A 21,674-nucleotide genomic window follows, 5' to 3' on the forward strand; every position below is an offset into this window, starting at 1 on the left:
ATTCATTCAAAATTGAAATTTTCTAAAATTTTAAATTAAAACCTTTTGAAGTTGAGTTGATTAAAAAAGTATTATATGTAAAAAAAATAATAATGAAGAATAGTGATGGGTAAATAAATAAAATATAACTAGTTTTTAATTTAAAATTATTTTATTACAATGAAAGACGCGTCAAAAAATGAAAATTTGTCATATTACTCACATAGTTTAATCACAAAGTATTCGTAAATGGAGAATGAAGAAAATATTAGTCACTCATTTGAGACAATTTAAACTAATAAATAAAAAAAATGGTTGTCATGTAATTTAATTATTCCTAAATTATTCTTATTATTCTTAAATACTGTACAATAATGGTTTCTACTTTCAAAAATACAGAAAGTATTTTCTGTACCTACGTATAAAAAAAAGGAATGAATATTACAATGTAATCGATGAATTAAAATATTCAATTATTGAAGAGCTTCCTATTAAAACTATTTTAATATATATAGTGAAGCTATTTTTAATGTACAAATTATTTGAAAAATCCCAGATTTTACGTCATGGCATATGTAAATTTTAATGAAAAATTACAATATTTATGTTTTTACAATTGTTTTACGAATAACATTTTATACGTATAAAAATGTTATCGATGTTATCATTTTGTATTGTGGTTATTTTTCACAATACTTTCACCGCCCAATAGATGATGATCATCTTTCACTGCTCCAGTAGCTTTTGCCAATAAACTCTGTAAACGTTAAATTTCGTGAATTATAAATATTAGTTTTTACTCTCATTTTACATTTAAATGGTAAAATTATTAAAAACCGTTAATCATTTTTTTAAACTAATTTCTTTGAAAAGAATAAACGAATATAACGAAACAATGCAAAAGCATAAGAGCTTTTCTATTTTAAGAAAAGACGCACTTGTCACTGTTAGCTACAACATTCACAAACAAGTTGTTCATTTCATCAACATTTTACTCCCTCATTATGATAAGCAAATTTTGCTTCCTTATGAAGCAAACATTCAAATTATTTCATTTATTTATATTCAATATTCCATGATATTTTTCCAGGGATGCCACAAAAAATTAATTTTCTTTTTCCCTGATTTCCAGACAAAATTTTTACTTTTTCCCTGAACCCGAGTTCTTTGATTTGAGATCTAAAAAGAAAATTTTGATTCACTCTAAAAATGATTAGTTACTTAAAAAAATTTTCTATTACATTTATTTACAAATTTTTTTAATTGTAAAATTATTCTAAAACATCAATAAATTCTGAGTTTTCGACTCGTAGTGATCGATATCTTCATGTTTTATAATAATTTAAATATACATAAAATTCTTCAAAAATTAATTAAATTATTTAAATATTTAAAAATTTTAATAAAATCGTTCTCAAGAATTTATTTATTTTCAGAAATAATAAAATTCTTCGCAGGATTTTAATTATTTAAAAAAAAATTATAAAAATTCGTTAAAAGAATACATTTAAAAATTCATTTTTTGAAAATAATTGAAATTTTGACAAGAATTTTATTAAAACTTTTGAAAAGAATTTTATTATTTTTGAAGGTAATTGAAATTATGATGAGAATTTTAAAAAATTTTTGAACATAATTGAATTTCTGCAAAGAAATTTATTACTTTTGAAAATAATTGAATTCTTGAGACGAAATTTGTTAAAATTTCTTTTTAAATAATTGAATTCTTTTGTCAAGATTTTATTGAAATAGTAAACATTGAAAATAATTGAATTTTTCAAAAATTAATTAAATTATTTACAAAAATTTTGTTAAAATCCTTTGCAAGAATTCAATTATTTTCATAAATTATTAAATTCTTCACAGGATTTCAATTATTTAAAAAAATGTAATAAAAATTCGTTGAAGGAATTCAATTATTTTCATAAACAATACAATTTTTCATAGGAGTTAAATTATTTTTAATACAATTTTAAATAAATTCCTCGAAAAATATAATTAATTTCAAAAATGTTTGGTAAGAATTCCATTTTATTTCACAAGTAATGAAATTCTTCGCTGAAATTTAAATATTTCCAAAATCTACTATTTTAATAAAATTCGAAGCAAGAATTCAATTATTTTCAAAAATAATAAAATTCTTCACAGGATTTGAATTATTTAAAAAAAATTTAATAAAATTCGTTGCAAGAATTGAATCATTTTCATAAATAATAAAATTCTTCACAAGGAACTCAATTATTTTTAATAAAATTTTAAGTAAATTCTTCGAAAAATGTAATTATTTTCAAAAATTTTGTTAAAATTCTTCGAAAGAATTCAATTAGCCATAATCAATTATATTTAATAATTTTTGCAAAATTTCCTTGAGAATTTTCAAATTAATTCATTTACAATTTAATTTCTTCAATGAAATATTTAGAAAATAAAAACTTGAAATAATTTTTTTTTAAAAATACAATTAGACTTTTTCAAAAAAAAAAATTTTTAAACATTCTACGAGAATTCGATATTATTTAAAAACAAAAATGAATTATTTATTAAATAAATGAATGTTTCTCAAAATTGAATTCTCCTAAAGAATTTTATTAACAAATTTTTAAATAATTGAATTTTTGAGGAATTCGATTAAAATTGTATTAAAAATAATTGAATTCCTAAAAAGAATTTTATTATATATGAAAATAATTATATGTTTGCGTGAATTTTATTAAAAATGTTTTTAAATTAATTGAATTCTTTTGGAAAATTTTATTAAAATACTAGATATTAAAAATCATTGAATTGAGGAAAATTTTTGACAATAATTGAAATTTTTATGAGAATTTGTATAAATTTTTGAACATAAATGGATTTCTTCGGAGAATTTTTGAAAATAATTGAATTCTTGAGACGATTTTTGTTAAAATTTCTTTTTAAATAATTGAATTCCTTTGTGAAATTTTATTGCAATAGTAGACATTAAAAATAATTGAAATTTGCCAAATTTTTGAATTTCAATAAATTTCTATGAAGAATTTTATTGAAATTATTTTGAAAAAATTGAATTATTATAAAGAATTTTATTACAATATTTGCAAATAATTTAATTTTTTATGCAATTTAATTGAAAATGTATTGAAAATAATACTTAAATTCTAATAAATAAATTAAGGCACAGCTTTTTAAAATAATTGAATTTCTTTGATGAATTTTAATAAAATTTTTAAGAATAATTACATTTTTCGAGGAATTTCATTAAAATTGTATTAAAAATAATTGAAAGTTTACGATAAATTTTATTACTTTTGAAAATAATTGAATGTCTGCAATCGTTCGTAACTTCTCCAAAATTCAATATTTTCCAGTACTTTAATAAAAATCCCTGACTTTTCCCTGTATTCCCTAACCTGTGGCAACCCTGTTTTTCATTTATGTAAAATAGTCAAATTATGAAATTTTTAATAAACCTTTTAAATATATTTAAAAAATTTATCTCCATATAGAAAAAAACATAGAAATTGGGATTAATTCTAGTTGAAATGTATATAAACAAATACCTACATTTTATTTAATTATTTATAAAATAGAACTGAAATAATTTTAAAACCTAGTTTTTTAAAATTTTAAATAAAATTATTCGAAACTTCAATATTTTAAAAAAATTTTGAATCTTGATTAAAACTGTTTCGAAATTAAATTACTTTTGATGCATTTAAAACCCTGTAATTTTTACACTAACTAACATTTATGAATGTGCTAAAAATTTTCAGATTTCGTGTTTACAATTAAGGGAGACACACATACACATCTGGATATTTAATCAGGTATGTACTCATATGATATATTTTTGAATAGAGGAAAATTTTTTAAAGGCATTTTCAAAATTTTTAGGTTTAAAAGATTAAAAAGCAATATTTTACATTAAAAAATAAAAATAAAATAAAACTGTAAAAAAATGTAACTTTCATTAAATTGCAACTTAACTCTAATTTTTTCAAACTTGTCATGCACAACAAAATGTCACATGCAACAAAAATTGAAATAAAAAAAACCACTGAAAATGCAAAAGGATTTTAATGCGGGGAAATGGAATATTGAGTGGAGAAAACAGACACAGAAATATAAAACAAAAACCCATAAGTACGTCAACTCTTAAAATACAATGGTTTTTGAGGAATTGAATGGACGAAGGGAAAAGTTATACAAAATTGTAATTTGTTAGATAATTAAAATTTTTACAATTTGCTCTGCTGCCTTTTGCACTTGAGAAAAATTTGTAATATTTCAAAAAGAGCCTTTTCACTATAATTCATCAGAAATATTATTTTCTACAATATATTTTCCAATTGATCAAATTATTTAATATTTTGAAGGGTGCGCTTGAAACTAAGCACGAAGCGATCATTATTACGAAATTATTATTTCAATATGTAATTTTATAATTTTTATAAAAACTTTTAATCCATAAATTGATGTTTATTATACGTAGACATCTGCTAGTTTCTAAAATAATTGCAATTTCTCATTCTGTTTTTTTCTTTTTTAATTTCAGCCTTTTGGCCCCGAAATGTACTTGGTTTACATTATATTATGTGTATGTCTGCATGAAAAGGGCCATCAAAAATAATAAAAAAACTGACATTGATTTTAAATGAAATACAAAAACTTGAAATTAAATTAAAAATAACACAAACATAACATTAAAATAATTTGCTTCTTAGAGTCATTATAGTTATTTGACACAAAACCACTGAACATAAATTTCATTTAACATAAATTTTAATTAACATATAATATATTTTGTTTGAAATAAAATTCGTTTGACATAAAATTCATTTTATATAAACTTCATTTTACATCAAATTTATTTAAGATAAATTCCAATTGACATAAAAATATCGGTGCAAATTTTAAAAGTAACCATTGAGATATTATCAAGAAAATTGTAATTCAAGTAATTCGACCATAAAGATAATTCTAATAATGCTCAAGTAGTCCCTTTTCATTCGGACGTCCACATATAATATTTACCTTCAAAAGTTAAAAGTCTGGGAGTTTCATGATTAATTCAAAATTAAATTTTTTTTAGTCTTATTAAAACTATTACGAAAACACATACAAAACTTATAAATTTTCTCCAACATAAAAATTTAATTTCCATTTATTATTATTAATAATAACAATAATAATTTTATTTACAATTTACGTATGTTAATGAAAATAATTCATTAACTTTTTTCTATTTAAAAAGTACTGTTTTAAATAAGTAGACATCGATGAATTAATTAATTAAGGGGGCCACTCATAAATTACGAGGAAGCTTAGTTTTGAATGAAATTTTTTTGAATCTTGGTTTTGAATTAAAAAGTTTCCACCTTATAAATCTGAATCTATCTAAATATTGTCTGATTTATAAGAAAAAATTATAAGACAAGAAAATACTCATATTTTTCAATTCTACATTCTTTCAAAGATTGACAATATTTATTGAAAAAAATCGAAAGACAGACTTTTGAATTTTGCAACTTAAATTATTTATAACTTCCTAAAATATTAATGGACTTTAAAAATCCTAGTTAACACGAAAACTATACACATCCAAGGAACACGCTGTTCAAAATTTTAGTTAATTGATTAAATATTGTTAAAATAAAAGTGTAACAAACTTTCAGAGAGGACCACTTCTGGCAGCCATTTACTATGACGTCATTTTGAAAAAAAACAAAAAAAAATTTTTTTTCGATTACTTTAAGACTTGTATTTTATTATATAAAAATTTTGAGTAATAAATATTTTTTTTTACTATAAAACAAATTCTATGAAAAAAAACATCAAATTCAGTAGTACCTTCCCTTAATATGAAGTTTCGAAAAAAGTAAAAAGTTTGAATAATAGAAAGTCGTATAAAAATAATTTATAATTTTGATAATAAAGGGTTCGGATATTCGATGTTTTACTTTATATTATAAAATATAAAAAAATAATATAAATAATTATATAAACAAATAATATATCGGAGTTTGATAAAACTGGAATGCGTTGTCTTCAAAATAAATTGTAAAAATATTTGAACCCTGCAAATGAGTAAACGCAGTACTTGCATAGCACCAGAATTTGCAACATTAAAATTTGAAAAAGTGGGGCATTAACCCTTTGAGGACAAATTTTAAATATCCAAATTATATATAGGGCAGATTTTGTTTACTTCAAATGTCAATTTATGTGAAATTTCATATGTATGCGCATATATCTTTTATTAATTATTTATTTTCTTTATTTCTTTATTTAATAAACTAAATATTTTGAGGTGTTGATTCAACCAACCTTAATATATGACGCACTTTAGAAGAAAAGGTAGCTAAGCATATTATTTTAAGGTTATGTTTGTATTACTTCTATTTCAATTAAAAGTTTCTGTTCAATTGAGCAAAACTAAAATCAGGTTTTATTGATTATTTTAAGTGTAATGAATAATTAAACATCAGTGGTTCATAATGTGACGCGATCTGAAGAAAGGGACCTTAGAAGCAAAAAATTATAGGTTATGTTTGCAATTTTTTAAATGAAAATACTAAAAAAGGATCAACTGTCAATATAAATCATTAATGCTTAAGTCTTCATTAAAACTAAAATATTTAATAAACACTGATTTTAATTCGAAATAAGTAAAAAGAAACTTTCAAACAAGAAAAAAGTAACTCTAACCCAACCTTAAAATGATTTGCTTCTAAGGTCCCTTTCTTCAGATCGCGTCACATATTAAAAAATGATCCTTTTTGTGTACCTTCATTTCAAAAATTACAAACATAACCTAAAATTTTTGATTTTTAACAAAATTAGCACTGAACACGAATCCAGCTGTTTTTGAAGAATTGTAAGGCTTAATTCTGACGTGATGTAAATTTCTCTATTAACAGAAATTTAAACTTAAATCAAGTCTTTTTAGCAAATAAGCCCTCAACCGACTCGTTAGACATTAAAATTTTTATCTGCAGACAGTAAGCTTTAGAGAAAAATTGTAGGAATTCATACACACGAGTCGGCTAAATGGACTCATTTGAAAGAGCACGGTTCAAACTTGAATTTCTGAAAATATATAAGTTTAAATCATGTTAAAATTTAGTCTCAAAATTTTTTACAAATTCAATATGGCGGATCCAAAACATTTGTTTGCAGTCATTTTTAAAAAATCTTCCTCTATATTGGCTTCGATAATTTATATTTTTCAATTCTGGCCAGGGATTCGTATTCAGGAGCCCCTATGAATAGTAGGACACACTAAACCGCCATGTGTGCCTTTTTCTGAAAATGTGTTCAAAGTAACAATTTTCACCGAAAAAATCACAAATTTTAATCAGTAAATCAGAAAAATGATCCAAATTAAGCAATATTGATCATTTTTGGAGTCTTTGCTTTGCTGATGACAAAGGGGCGCATGATTATTCCCCAAATGTCAATTTTGCGAAAAGCCAATTTTGCGAAATGTCACTTTTGCGAATTGTCATTTTTTCGAAAAGCTATTTTTGCGAATTATCATTTTTGCGAATAGCAATTTTTACGAATTGTCAATTTTCCGAGAAATTATTTTTGCGAATCGCCATTTTTACGAATTGTCAATTTTCCGAAGTCATTTTTGCGAATTGTCATTTTTACGAAAAGACATTTTTGTGAAATGTCATTTTTGCGAAAAGAGATTTTTCTGAAATGTCATTTTTACGATTAGTCATTTTTGCGAAAAGTCATTTTTGCGAATTGACATTTTTGCGAATTGTCATTTTTACGAATTGCCATTTTTGCGAATTGTCAATTTTCCGAAAAGTCATTTTTGCGAATCGCCATTTTTACGAATTGTCAAATTTCCGAAAAGTCATTTTTGCGAATTGTCATCTTTGCGAAAAATACAATAGAAACTTGTAGGTATCTATAAATTCACTATTGTATTTTTTGCAAAAATGGCAATTCGTAAAAATGACTTTTCGCAAAAATGGCTTTTCGCAAAAATGACATTTCACAAAAATGTCTTTTCGTAAAAATGACAATTCGCAAAAATGAGTTTTCGAAAAATTGACAAATCGTAAAAATGGCGATTCGCAAAAATGACTTTTCGGAAAATTGACAATTCGTAAAAATTGCGATTCGCAAAAATGACAATTCGCAAAAATAGATTTTCGTAAAAATGACAATTCGCAAAAGTGACATTTCGCAAAATTGGCTTTTCGCAAAAATGACTATTCGCAAAAGTGCAGTTCGGTAAAATGACATTTCGGAAAAATGACATTTGGGGAATAATCATGCGTCCCATGACAAATCTACAGTCAGATTTCAAAAATTCAAAATGGCGTATTCAACATGGTGGCCAAATTAAACAAATTTAATGATGTCACTTTATGTGCTTGACGTTAGGTACTCAGGGGTATTTTGGATCGCTGATTACGAATCTGAAGTCAGTTTTTCAAAATTCAAGATGGCCGACCCAAAATGTCCGACCGAAAATGCAAAAAAATAATTGAATTTGCTTAGAACTTGGTACCCAGAGGTTTTTTTAATAACTCAGTTTTGACCAGCTATTTAAAACTAAATAAATTGGATTTCAAATTCATAATCAAGGAGCGATAATACCAAATTTTTTGCAAATCTAACAATTTTTTCTAATTTTGGGCAGCCATTTTGGTCGAACATTTTGACTTTTGGAAAACTGACTTGAAATTCATTCTGGCCGACCAAAAAAAAACCCTCAATATCAACTTTCATGTTCATGCATGGTAACCCCCTTTGAAACTGGTTGACATTATTCTATTAATTTGACTCTATGCAATAAACTAGTTTTTTGAAAAAATTGTATGAAAATTTTGTCAGCAATTAAATAAAATGTTTCATTTTCGAATGCTTGATATGGAATCCTTTGTAAATTCTCAGGCAAATGAATTTGCCTGAGAACTTCCTTAAAAGAAAAAATTGCTACAATGTAAAAAACATTTCTTGTATTTTGTATTTTCTAATTCAAAATAATAAAAAACACCATTTCAAATCAAAATGCAAAATGGTTTTCGGCAAATGCATTTAAAATGTAAAATAAAATATTGGAATCGCCATTTTGAATTTTTGATATCTGACTGTAGATTCGTAATCAGCGACCCAAAGACTCCAAAACTGAACAATATTGCTTAATTTGGATCATTTTCTTGATTTACAGATTAAAATTTGTGATTTTTTCTTGCGAAAAATGTGACTTGAAACATTAATTTTATAGGCTAAAAAAATTGGTAACCTTGTTTCTCTTTAATTTTCCTCTATTCCGCTTTTATGAAGCTTCTTTATCGTACAAGAACCATTAATTTTCGTTAATTCCTTCAAGAGATATTAGGTATTGAACACATTTTCAGAAAAAGGCACTACGGCCTTTGCAATGAATAACTAATGCAGAATATATTTTAAACAAACAGGGTTGCCACGCTTTTGCTAATTTTAAATTCCCTGACTTTTCCAGGTTCTTTCAAGGTTTATAAAAATTTCCTGACATTTCCAGGTTTTCCAGGTTGCGTGGCAACCCTGATAAAGAACAAATACATATAGTATACGTCCTTTAAAATTATGTATAAACATATAAAAAGAATACTTAAAATTTTTTAAATTTCACATAAATAGACATTTGAAATTTCATCAAAAAATTATTCTCAAAATTACTTTCAAAATGAAAACAGATGAGTGAGGCATTACTACTACGCTTCCAAGAGTGGAACAAATTTCCCGTCGAGTCTACTTGAAAAAAGGCTCCCCTTAATAAAAAGAAAGTCATATAGAGTAAATAATAATAGTTTCTAATTTTTGCTTTCTTAACGAAACACTATGACATTGAAACATGATAATTGATATAAGTATTGCAATATTGCATCGATGTCTTAAAACATGGCCCCCCTACCATTACACGATTTGAATCGCCAAGTCAATTTTGACTTATAATACAAAAACATGAATGATATTGATAAGATAAGAAGTAAGTCCAAATAGACTTGGCGAAAAAGAGCCGGAATATCTAGACAAACCTTAAGAGCACATGGCAGTGCAGGAGAAGCGCTGCTAATGATGAATGCCATTGATGGGGTGGATGGGTGGCGGAGGCGGCTGGTAGTACGTCGAGGTGGGCAACGCGTTCTGGTAGCCACCCCCGCCTATGGGGGGCCCACCCCCGAGATGACGGTAAGGTCCACCCAAGTTCATCGAATTCACTCTCGGTAGAGGAGGAGGGCCCGGAGCACACCCCAAAATATTGATAGAATGGGAGATTGTCTGTATTGAGCTGGAACTTAGGCCTACCGGAGGGGGAGGAGGGTGGGAGGGTGGCGGTGGCTGCTGGTGGAAGGGAGGAGCCGGCTGCGAGTAACGTGGCAAGGGAGGAAGGTGGCAGAAGGTCTGCTGCATTGGAGGCAGCGTGGGTTTGTCGGCTGGAGGAGGAGGTGGCGGCGGAGGGGAGAGAGTCGGTGGCAGTGGCGGCTGTGTGTTTATGTGAATATTCTGGGGCTTATTAATGGTCTGTGGCACTGGAGGTGGGGGATGAGTGGTGTTGGGAATGAGAGTTGCCAGTAACTGAGGAATTACGGGAGGTCGACTTGGAATTGTAGGGAGGGTTTCAATTGAAGAGCCTTCACCACGAGGACTGTCTGACGACTTGCCTGTGCGATTAACAGGACTGCGACTGTGGGAGTAACTTCTGCTGTAACTTCGCCGACTTCTTCCATTTCGTTCTCTACTATAGCTACGACTTCGACTTCGTGAGTAACTGCGCTCTCTGTCGCCTCGGCCTCCTTTCATTCGCCACCGATTTTTACCTCCTGCAATAATAAACATTTCTTAAAAACCATTATAACATAAATAAAATAATCCGATAAAACTAAATTTTTTTGCCCCTTCAATAATTCTAGTTACTTTCGATAGATTTTTTCATGCTGATTACGAATCATTAAGAATCGATAGTTTTTGTCTATCTCAAGCATCTCAAGCACCTTTTATCCTCAAAACAGATGAAAAAGGGTAATTTTTTAAAAAAAGGGAACAAAAATATACCAAACAACAAATTAAAATGTGTTAAAAGTTATATTAACAATGTGTTCATACTCAAATTTCTAACAATTTTGAATTCTTTGAATGGAAAATAAAATTTATTTACGAATTTATTTAATTGTAAAATGATCCGAAAACATTAATAACTTCATTTTTAAAATAAATATTTAATCATTACTATGTTTCCATATACGAATTAAAATTAAAAACCGGGAATCCGGGAAAAACCGGGAAAACCCCGGGAATTTTTTTTTCCCGGGAAAAACCGGGAAACCCCCGGGAATTTTCTTTTAAATCCGGGAATATTTTTATGAAGTACTTTATTATGTTGTTGGAAAAAATAGTTACATTTTTTCAACGCTTAACTTAATTTTTTTTCAATTTCGAATTGTATATTGATTCTCTTCGTATATTAGACAATGTTTTATTATTGTCCAATTAAGACCTAACTTATATGGGAAATGATTTTCGATGTGACAATCCAGTGGGCAAAAAACCATCATTGTTTTAAAAACGTTCCAAAAATGTTTTTAGAACGTTTCATGTCTGCCAAATAATGTTCCAAAAACGTTCCATTGCTTTTAAAACGTTTTAGAAACATATAACGTTATTGGGACGTTATTTGGCAGACATGAAACGTTCTAAAAACATTTTTGGAACGTTTTTAAAACAATGATGGTTTTTTGCCCACTGGGAAGCTTGTGCCAAATTTTTACAGTGATGCGACACCTGTTTTTGATTTTAAACATGAAATTACCGTCAAGTAAATCACAATACAATTCTTATTATAAGTTTTACAAATATTACGATTAAATTTACTGTAAAATTTTAGTTTTCAATTATCCGGGAAAATTATTTACATACCGGGAAAAAACCGGGAAAACCCCGGGAATTTTATATTTCTAAATTACTAGACACCCTGATCATTTCAATTCAATTATTATTTTCTAGAATTTTTAACTAAAATTCTTCATTAAATCAATTATTTATAATAATTTAAAAAAAAAATTCTCAGAATTTTAAAATGCATTTGTTTACAATTCAATTTTACGAAATTTCACCAATTATTCGAAAATTCTTAAATTAAATACCTATATATTAGAAAATAAAAACTTGAAATAATTTTTAAAAAATTTCATTAAACTTTTTCAAAACAAATTAAATATTAATTCTACAAAATTGTTAGTAAAAAGTATAAAAAATTCAAATTTTCAAAGATTTTAATTTGAAACATTTTTAAAATATCAATTAATTTTTAAAAATTCATGCTATAATACTTTTAATATATTTAATTCTTAACTAAAATTTTAAATGAAATTCATCTTTTAAACTATTTTTATTAGAGAATTCTACGACAATTCAATATTATTTAAATACAAAAATAAATAGTTTATACAATAATTGAATGTTTCTTAAAATTCCATTCTCATAAAGAATTTAATCAACAAATTTTTAAATAATTGAAATCATTTGACAAATTTTAATAAAATTTTTAAGAATGATTACATTTTTTCGAGAAATTCGATTAAAATTGTATTAAAAATAAATAAAGTTTTGCGGTGAGTTTTATTATGAAAAGAATTGAATTATTGCGAAGAAATTTATAAAACTTTGTAAACAATTGAATTCTAATGAAATTTTTATTATTTATGAAAGAAATTAAATGTTTGACTAGAATTTTATCAAAAAATTTTTAAATAATTGAATACTTTTGGAAAATTCTTAAAAATAATTGAAATTTTGCCAAGAAATTATTAACATTTTTGAAAATAATTGCATTTCAGAGAAGAATTTTATTATTTAAAAAGATAATTGATAATTTTTAAATTTTGAACATAATCTAAAATTTTTATTAGAAAATTTTACGAGAGTTCCTGTAAAATTTTTATTGTTTGTGAAAATAATTAAATGTTTGCGTAGAATTTTATTAAGCTTTTTTTTAATAATTGAATTCTTTTGGTAAATTTTATTAAAATACATATTAGATATTAAAAATCATTGAATTGAGGAAAATTTTTGAAAATAATTGAAATTTTATAAAGAATATTTTATTACAATTTTTGAAAATAGTTGAATTTTGAAGTAGAATTTTATTATTTGTAAAGATAACTGAAATTTTGACGAAAATTTAAAAAAAAATTTTATCATAATTGAATTTCTATGAAGAATTTTATTATTTTTGAAAATACATACTTGAATTTCTGCAATCATTCGTAACTACTCCAAAATTCAATTATTTTTAGTGTTTTTAACTAAAATTCTTCTATAAATCCATTATTTTTAATAATTACTTATACATATATATATATTGACAAATTGAAATAATTTCAGAAGAATTTGAATTATTAGAATTTTTAAAAAAATCTAAGTTCTTAAAAATTTCTAATTAAATTCATTCAAAATTGAAATTTTATAAAATTTCCAATTGAAACCTTTTGAAGTTGATCTATTTATGAAAATTATAAACGCAATGCTTTTAAAATTCAATTAATTTTGGAATATTCAAGTAAAATTGTTCATTAAATAATTTCTAAGTTATAATTTTATGATAGTTCTTCAAGAATTAAGTTATTTAAAGAAATTATTGTCAGAAATAGATAAAAAATGAAGGTTTTTTTTATTAGAATTCGTGATAATTTCATATAATAGTTTATGAGGCAAACAAAAAAGTAAAAAAAAATGCAAAATTAATATTTTTGTTTTTTAGAAAAAACTATTAGTAATAATATTTTAATTATTTGAATGATTAATAATTATTTTTTTAGAGGTCTGCATTCTGTTGAATGAACCACTTTATAATTCATAAAATTCTTTACGTTATATTATTTAAATCATTAACATACAAAAAACATATTTATATTATGTTGTGGTGTTAATAATTTAATTTAAAAATAAAACGCACTGAATTCTATAACATTGAGTCTAAATTTTATGATTACACTTTGAAAATGATTTGAAAAAAAAAGAAAAACTTCTTTATTTTTGATTAGAAAAAGGTGCCAAAATTTAAAAAAATTTGACAAAATGGGAAAAATCATCGGAAAACGTAAAAAAGGTGCCAAAATTGAAAAAGAGGACAAAAGGGACACTTGAGAAAATCTGCCCCATAAGTATTAACTAAAATATACATAATTGTTTACCTCTGTGTCTAATAAAATTGCCACCCCTACCATCGGCGAGTTCCAGAAGCTTTGGATTGATCACTTGATTAGCTTCTTTTAATACTTGTATGAGGTCGTTTGCCTTATTGGAATTATTGGGCGTAAAAAAAGTGTAAGCTGTTCCTGTTTTCTGCCTACGACCAGTGCGTCCAATACGATGCACATAATCTTCTGAGCAAGACGGATAGTCGAAGTTGATTACAAACTTGACGTCTTCAACGTCTGAAATTAATATCATATATTAGAATCAGATTTATACAATAAATTTTATATGAATGTTGACATACTTATATAACGATTCGTAAAATATGTTTCAATTTATAACACAATAGTAAGTTTTTCTTTAAGTCTTCCAATAATGTCAAATATAATAAAAAGATGTTCGTTTCATATCAACTGTTTGCTTCCTCATTATAAGCAAAAAAAATTTGCTTCCTCATGCAGGTAGCATTCAAATTTATTATTTATGCTACATTCCATAAAATTCTTTTTTACTTCCTCATGAGGAAGCAATAAATTATAAAATTTTCAAAAAAATTATTAAATACATTATACAAATTTTCCTCTAAGTTTTAATGTGTGACATGAATATAACAATTTTTATACGTTTGGAAAGTTTGCACTGCTTAAGACAAAAATGTCGTGCAATGTGAAAAAACTGTGGAATTATTACAATTACAAAATATAATATGTTTCAAAAATGGAAATATTTTTTTACATATACATGTGCAAACAAATTAATTATGTTTGTAGAAATTACGAATTACGAATTCTGAAAAATTGAAGAAAATTTGTTAAAGAATATTTTCAATTCATTTTTCTTTAAATTAATATTTTATAAATCTACTATTATAAAAACACAAACTATTGCGCTTATGACTATAGTTCCTTTCGATTAACAAAAAATATCTAAATACCTTGTTTCTGAAAAGTAATCGTATATTTAAATCCTAAAAATTAACATGATGTAAAGCGACGTAAAGAAAGGGAGCTAAGAAGCAAAATTCTATATTTGTTTGTTATCTTTCTCAATGAAAAAAGAAATCTTTTAATTTTATGAAATGAAACATAAATTTTATTGAATATTTTAAATGTAATAAAGTCTTAAACATAATTGAATTGAGAGTTAATCCAAATTATGTATTTTCACTTAAAACATAACATAACCTATAATATTTTATCTTTTTTGGTCCCCTTCTTTACGACGCGACACACATACAGGCCTCGGATCAACTTTAAGGCGCAAAAAAGTCGCTTGAGTCTATTAAAAATATAAAAAAGAAAATTTACTGCAAAATAGTGAAATTTACTCTAGAAAAAAAGAATTTTTAATATAGCTAATTGTAATATTTGAGGAAAGATTGAATAAATTTTATTAAAAAATCAACATTGAAAATAGTTAATTTTGCTATTAAAAATCTTCATATCCAGAGTAAATTTTATAGAAAATTAGTAAAATATACTTTGAATTTAGTAAAATTTATTCTGGAAATAATAAAATTTGTCAAAAATACCAAACAATTATTGGATTTTTCTTAAAAGTAAAAGTTATTTTATATTTGTTACCTTTTATGGAAAAATTTATTTGTTTCAAGACACTGAGAAATAATATAAAGAAATTTCTGAGTTTCAAAAACATAAATTTTTCCAAAGTTTGCGAAATTAAAAAAATTTTTTTTTTCAAGCATAACTAAAAATTTTTCTAACTTAGAAAAAATGATAATTTCTACAAGTTTTTCTTGAAAATAAGGGGAAAAGAGGATCAAATTTATGATTTTAGGTGCTTGAGGGGATTTTAATAATTTAAGGAAATAAAAAAGGCAGACTTCGCACTCGAAAATTAATTTTAAAAAAGTAGCAAAAAGTAGCTTTCAAACTAAAAAAAAGTAGTAAAAAAAGTCTAGCTATCAAAAAATTAAACTTGACGACAAAAAAAAACTCGTTTTAAACACTTCACAAAACTGACAAAAATTCTATTCCCTTTTTTTTATTTTCCTGACTTTTTCCTAATTTTCATCAAAAATATTTACTTATTTCTGATCCTGCTACTTAATTGAATTTCTGCAACGAATTTTATTATTCATCAAAGAATTCAAATATTTATTAAAATAATTTAATTCTTGCCAAGAATTTTATAAAAAGTTTTAAATAATTGATTTCTTTCGACTAATTTTATGCAAATTCTAATTTAAATAAATTGCATTCCTGAGAAATTTTTATTATTCATAAAAAAATTGAATTCTTACGAAGATTTTTACAAAAAATTTTTTAATCAATTGAATTCTGTTTCGAAATTTTATGAAAATAGTAGATACTGAAAATCATTGAATTGCGAAAAGTTTTTAAAAATAATTAAATTTTACAAAGAATTCTACTAAAATGTGCGAAATTTTATTTATGCGAAAAGTTTTTAAAAATAATTAAATTTTACAAAGAATTCTACTAAAATTTTTAAATAATTGAATGTCTGTATGGCATTTAATTAAATTTTTTTGAAAATAATTGAATCCCTTAAAAGCATTTTATTATTTAGAAAAATAATTGAATTTCTAAGAAAACATTTAATTTTAAAAAATAATTGAATTTTTGTGATGAATATTGTTATTTATGAAAATAATTGAATTTTGCAAAGAATTTTATTAAAATGCCTCAAAGTAATTGAATTCTTGAGATTAATTTTGTTATTTATTGACATAATTTAATTCTTTCAAAGAATTATTTATGTAAATAATGGAATTCTTGGGAAGAATTTTATTAAAATCTAAAAGAATAATTGAATTATTTAAAAAAAATTTAATTAAAATTGTATTTAAAATAATTAATTTCTTCTCAACAATTTTATTAAAATATTTGAAAATTATATGAATTCCTGTGAAAAATTCTAATATTTTTGTAAATAATTGAATTCTTCTAACGAATTTTAAACATTTTTTTAAATAATTGATTTTTTCGAGGAATTGAAATTAAATTTTTAAGAATAATTACATTTTTGAGAAATTCCTGTGAAATTGTATTAAAAATAATTGAAATCCTGCGATGAATTTTATTATTTATGAAAATAATTGAATAGTTGCAAAGAATTTATTAAAACTTTCACTAATAATTGAATTCCAGAGAAGAATAATTTATTAAAATTTTCAATAAAAAATTGAATTCTTGAGAAGAATTTTATTATTTATGAAAATAATTGAGTTATTGCAAAAAATATTTAAAAAGAATTGAATTTTAGTGAAAATTTTTGTTATTTTTAAAAGTAATTGAATTCTGCATAAGAATTTTATAAACATTGTTTTAAATAATTAATATTTTCGAAATATAATAAATATTATGGAAATTTTATTTTAAATAATTAAATTCTTGTGGAAAATAGTAATTAAAAATAATTGAAATTCTTCGATAAGTTTTATAATTTATGAAAATAATAAAATTCTTGCGTAGAATTTTATCAAAAAAATTTTTTTTTTTAATTGAATTTCAATAAAAAATGTTATTATTAGTGAAAGTAATTGAATTATTGTGAAGAATTGTATAAAAATTTTGTTAAATAATTGATTTTTTCGAAATTTGTTTGAAAATGCTGTTCTAAATTAATTGAATTCCTGTGTAAATATTATTTATGAAAATAATTGAATTTTGGATGTATTTTATTATTTTTTTTTAAAAATAATTGAATTCTTTTGTGAAATTTCATGAAAATACTAGATATTGAAAATAATTGAATTGCGAATATTTTTTGAAAATAATTGAATCGTTTTAAAGAATTTGATTATAATTTTAGAGAATAGTTTTTTGATTTCTAGTATTAGCGAATTTAAAGTAGTGTAAATTCTCAAAAAAAAACCAGAAATAGTAGCTTTTAGTGGCTGAAATCTAAAAAAAGTATCCAAATAGTAGCATAACGTAAAAAAGTAGTAAATATTAGGTTTTAGTACACGGAGAAAAATATAAAGTAACTTTTACTACTTTTATAGTAAAAAATTTCTGGTAATTTTTACTACTTTTGGAGTAAATTTTGCTACGTTCGAAGTAAATTTTACTAATTTTTTCAAATATTTACTTCGAACGTAGCAAAATTTACTCCAAAAGTAGTAAAAATTACCAGAAATGCATTACCGGAAATTTTTTACTATAAAAGTAGTAAAAGTTACTTTATATTTTTCTCCGTGTAGATGAGTGCGAAGCCTGAAATAGAAATGAAATCCATTTTATGCTAAAAATCTTGCAATATTTTGAAGAAAAGTAAAAGAAATCGTAATTTTTGAAAATAAGTCGAAAAAGTCATAAAATCCGAGGCCTGCACATGGGCAATTTTTCAAGAAACTTAAACTAAGTCTGATGAAGTTAAAATAATAAAATTTGCACAATACCAAAAATTGTTTTTACAAAAGTTGTAATCTTTACTTTATCATAAAATGTGACTGTAAAATTATTGCATTTCCTACTGCGTAATCAGTTGCAAGAGTCTAATACCGAAGAAGCATTAGATTCTTGCGACCGTTGTAGCTGATATCTCATGCTTTCAAAGTACAAAACCACTTGTGCTAAAAAAGTTTCTTTTTTCTCTTCGCGAATATTCTTTTGTTGTAAATTTAGTTGATAATTATGTTAAAAGCAGTTATTTGGTTAAAAGTACAATATCTGAAAATGTTTTAACAACGAACGAAATAGAACATGAGATTGGTGACAAAGGTCATTATAGATATTGTATTTTTCTTCTCTTTTTGTGGAAAAGTTTTGATTGCTCACATTGAGTTGAAAGAATTATTGTAGAAATTCAAAAGGAACTAAAGTCAATAGTTGTTTGAAAATTGAGTTTGAAAGATTAGTAGAATGAAATGATAAGTGACTCGTGTTGAAAAAATGAGGACGAAGGAAGGAAGGAAGGAAGGAATTAATTGTATAGGTGGAGGTAGAGGTGTTATAAATTGATTGATTGGAAAGTTGATTGGTATCATACTAAAATAAAGCAGTGGGCGAGTGTCGCTAGCAACGTACGGGCTGAGCCTGGCTGTTTGCGCTCGCTCCAGCTGTTGCTTAGGGCTCGCAAGAGGCTCTGGCATCAGCAATCATGCCACCGCCTCATTGAACCGCTCGAATACGCCTGATTCTGACTGATCAGTTCTCGATTTGGCCCAGACTTGGCCTGTCACATTTTCGACGATGCGACGATGAGAGGCACGCGCAGCAGCCAGCGCAGACAATGCAAACCAGTGCACCGAATATGCACCGAATAAAGAGGCGGCGGAGCACCCAACCAACCATTTGCTTTGCATTACCCGGCGTGGGCCTGCGCGCAATGTGCCTCTGCAATCCAAACAAACATGCAGCCTCTTAGTTACCGGAAACATTGATTCACCTTCACATTGTTTCTCTTATATATTTATACTCTAAATTATAAACAACTAGGCATCTTCATATATCTACAATACACTTTCTTCACTTTGCTAAAAGAAGTTTATCTCTCCCATCTCTCCTAATTGCACAAAGAAGAAATGGTCGATACTCAACTCAGGTCTTTCTCTGACCTTTCACTGATTTAAAAATTTAATTATTCAAAAACTTGAATTTTCTTAAAGAAATATTTTAATAGTTCCAGGGTGGTCACAAGTGTCAGTTTATTAATTTCCCAGACAATTTACTGACATTAGAATTATTCTCCCTTATAAAATTCTTTTTTCAGGAAAATATGAAAGATTACGAAAAATGAGTAAAATTTACGAATTTTAATAAAATCTAAAAATTACAATTATTATAATCCTTCCTCAGGGTTGCCACAAATATTTAATTTTATTTTTCCCTGATCTCCAGACAAAATTTTCACTTTTTTCCTGACCATAAAGAATATTCTGATTCACTCTAAAAATTATTAGATACTCAAAAAAACATTCTATTACTAAATTTTTAAATAAGTATTTCATTATTATTTTTCCATAGGAATTAAAATTCTTCAAAACATTCAAATTCAAACATTTTTAAAATTAAACAACTTATAAGAATATTATTATAAAACATGAAGATATCAATTACTCCGAGTCGAAGACTCGGAGTAATTGATATCTTCATGTTTTATAAAAATTTTAATAACCATAAAATTTTTCAAAAAAAAATTAAATTATTTACAAAAATTATAATAAAATTCGTTGCAAGAATTCAATTACTTTCATAAATTAATAAAATTCTTCACAGGATTTCAATTATTTTTAATACAATTTTAAATGAATTTCTCGAAAAATAAAATTATCTTCAAAAATTGTTTGCAAGAATTAAATTACCTACATTTCACAAATAATGAAATTCTTTGCTGAAATTCAAAAAATTTCAAAATTTACATTTTTAATACAAGTTTTCAAAAGAATGTAATTATTTAAATAAAATGTAATAAAATTCGTTGCATAAAGAATTCCTTTATTTTCATAAATTATAAAATTTTTCTGAGGATTTCAATTATTTATAATACAATTTAAAGTAAATTCCTAGAAAAATGGAATTATTCTCTTAATTTTTTTGTAAGAATTTAATTACATTTCACGAATATAATGAAATTCTTCGTTGAAATTCAAATATTTTCACAATCTACTTTTTTAATAAAAGTTCTCAAAAGAATTCAATTATTTAAAAAAAAATTGATAAAATTCGATGCAGGAATTCAATCATTTTCATAAATAATAAGATTCTTTACATTATCTCAATTATTTAAAAAAAAATTTGAAAAAATTCATTGCAAGAATTCCATTACTTTCATAAATTAATAAAATTCTTCACAGGATTTCAATTATTTTTAATACAATTTTAAGTAAATTCTTCGAAAAATGTGTTTTTAAAAATTTTGTTAAAATTCTTCAAAAGAATTCAATTATTATCTAAAATTTTAACTAATATTCATTTTTAAATCAATTTTTATTGGAAAATTCTACAAGAATTTAATTATTTAAATACAAAAATAAATAATTTATTGAATAAATGAATGTTTTTCGAAACTAAATTATCATAAAGAATTTTATCAACAAATTTGAATTTTTTCGAGAAATTTTAATAAAATTTTCAAGAATAATTAAATTTTTCGACGAATTTAATTAAAATTGTATTAAAAATAATTGAAATTCTATGATGAATTTTATTATTCATGAAAATAATTGAATTATTGCAAAGTTTGCTTAGAATTTTATCAAAAATTTTTTTGAAAATAATTTAAATTTGGAGAAGAATTTTATATATTTTTAAAGATAATTGAATTATGACGAGAATTTTTTTAAATTTTTGAACATAATTGAATTTTTGCGAAGAATTTTATAACTTTTGAAAATAATTGAATTTCTGCAATCATTTGTAACTTCTTCAAAATTCAATTTTTTTCAGTTACTTAAATAAAAATCCCTGACTTTTCCCTCACTTCCCTGACCAATTTTACTTTCCCTGACTTTTCCCTGAATTCCCTGATTTCCCTGACCTGTGGCAACCCTGTTCCTGAATTCAATTATTTTCTACAATATTTAA

The 21,674-nt window shown here is 24.7% G+C and overlaps 1 protein-coding gene across 2 annotated transcripts in view; it reads right to left on the reverse strand.

Moving 5' to 3' along the window:
• Positions 1-132: 132 nt before the first annotated feature.
• LOC122499638 (probable ATP-dependent RNA helicase DDX17) overlaps positions 133-21,674 on the reverse strand; it is a 44,439-nt gene continuing 22,897 nt past the window's right edge. Inside the window, exons 6-8 of one of the 2 annotated variants that reach the window (XM_043608089.1) lie at positions 14,160-14,402; positions 10,005-10,790; positions 133-736 (exon numbers count right to left, since the gene is read on the reverse strand). In XM_043608089.1, coding sequence (XP_043464024.1) covers positions 10,039-10,790; positions 14,160-14,402 — 995 coding nt within the window. In that variant the 3' untranslated portion in view covers positions 133-736; positions 10,005-10,038. The remainder of the gene's footprint in view (positions 737-10,004; positions 10,791-14,159; positions 14,403-21,674) is intronic. The other variant, XM_043608090.1, reaches the window with a different exon arrangement.

Source organism: Leptopilina heterotoma, unplaced genomic scaffold, assembly GCF_015476425.1.
Source record: "Leptopilina heterotoma isolate Lh14 unplaced genomic scaffold, ASM1547642v1 Lhet_17, whole genome shotgun sequence".
NCBI classification, from domain to species: domain Eukaryota; kingdom Metazoa; phylum Arthropoda; class Insecta; order Hymenoptera; family Figitidae; genus Leptopilina; species Leptopilina heterotoma.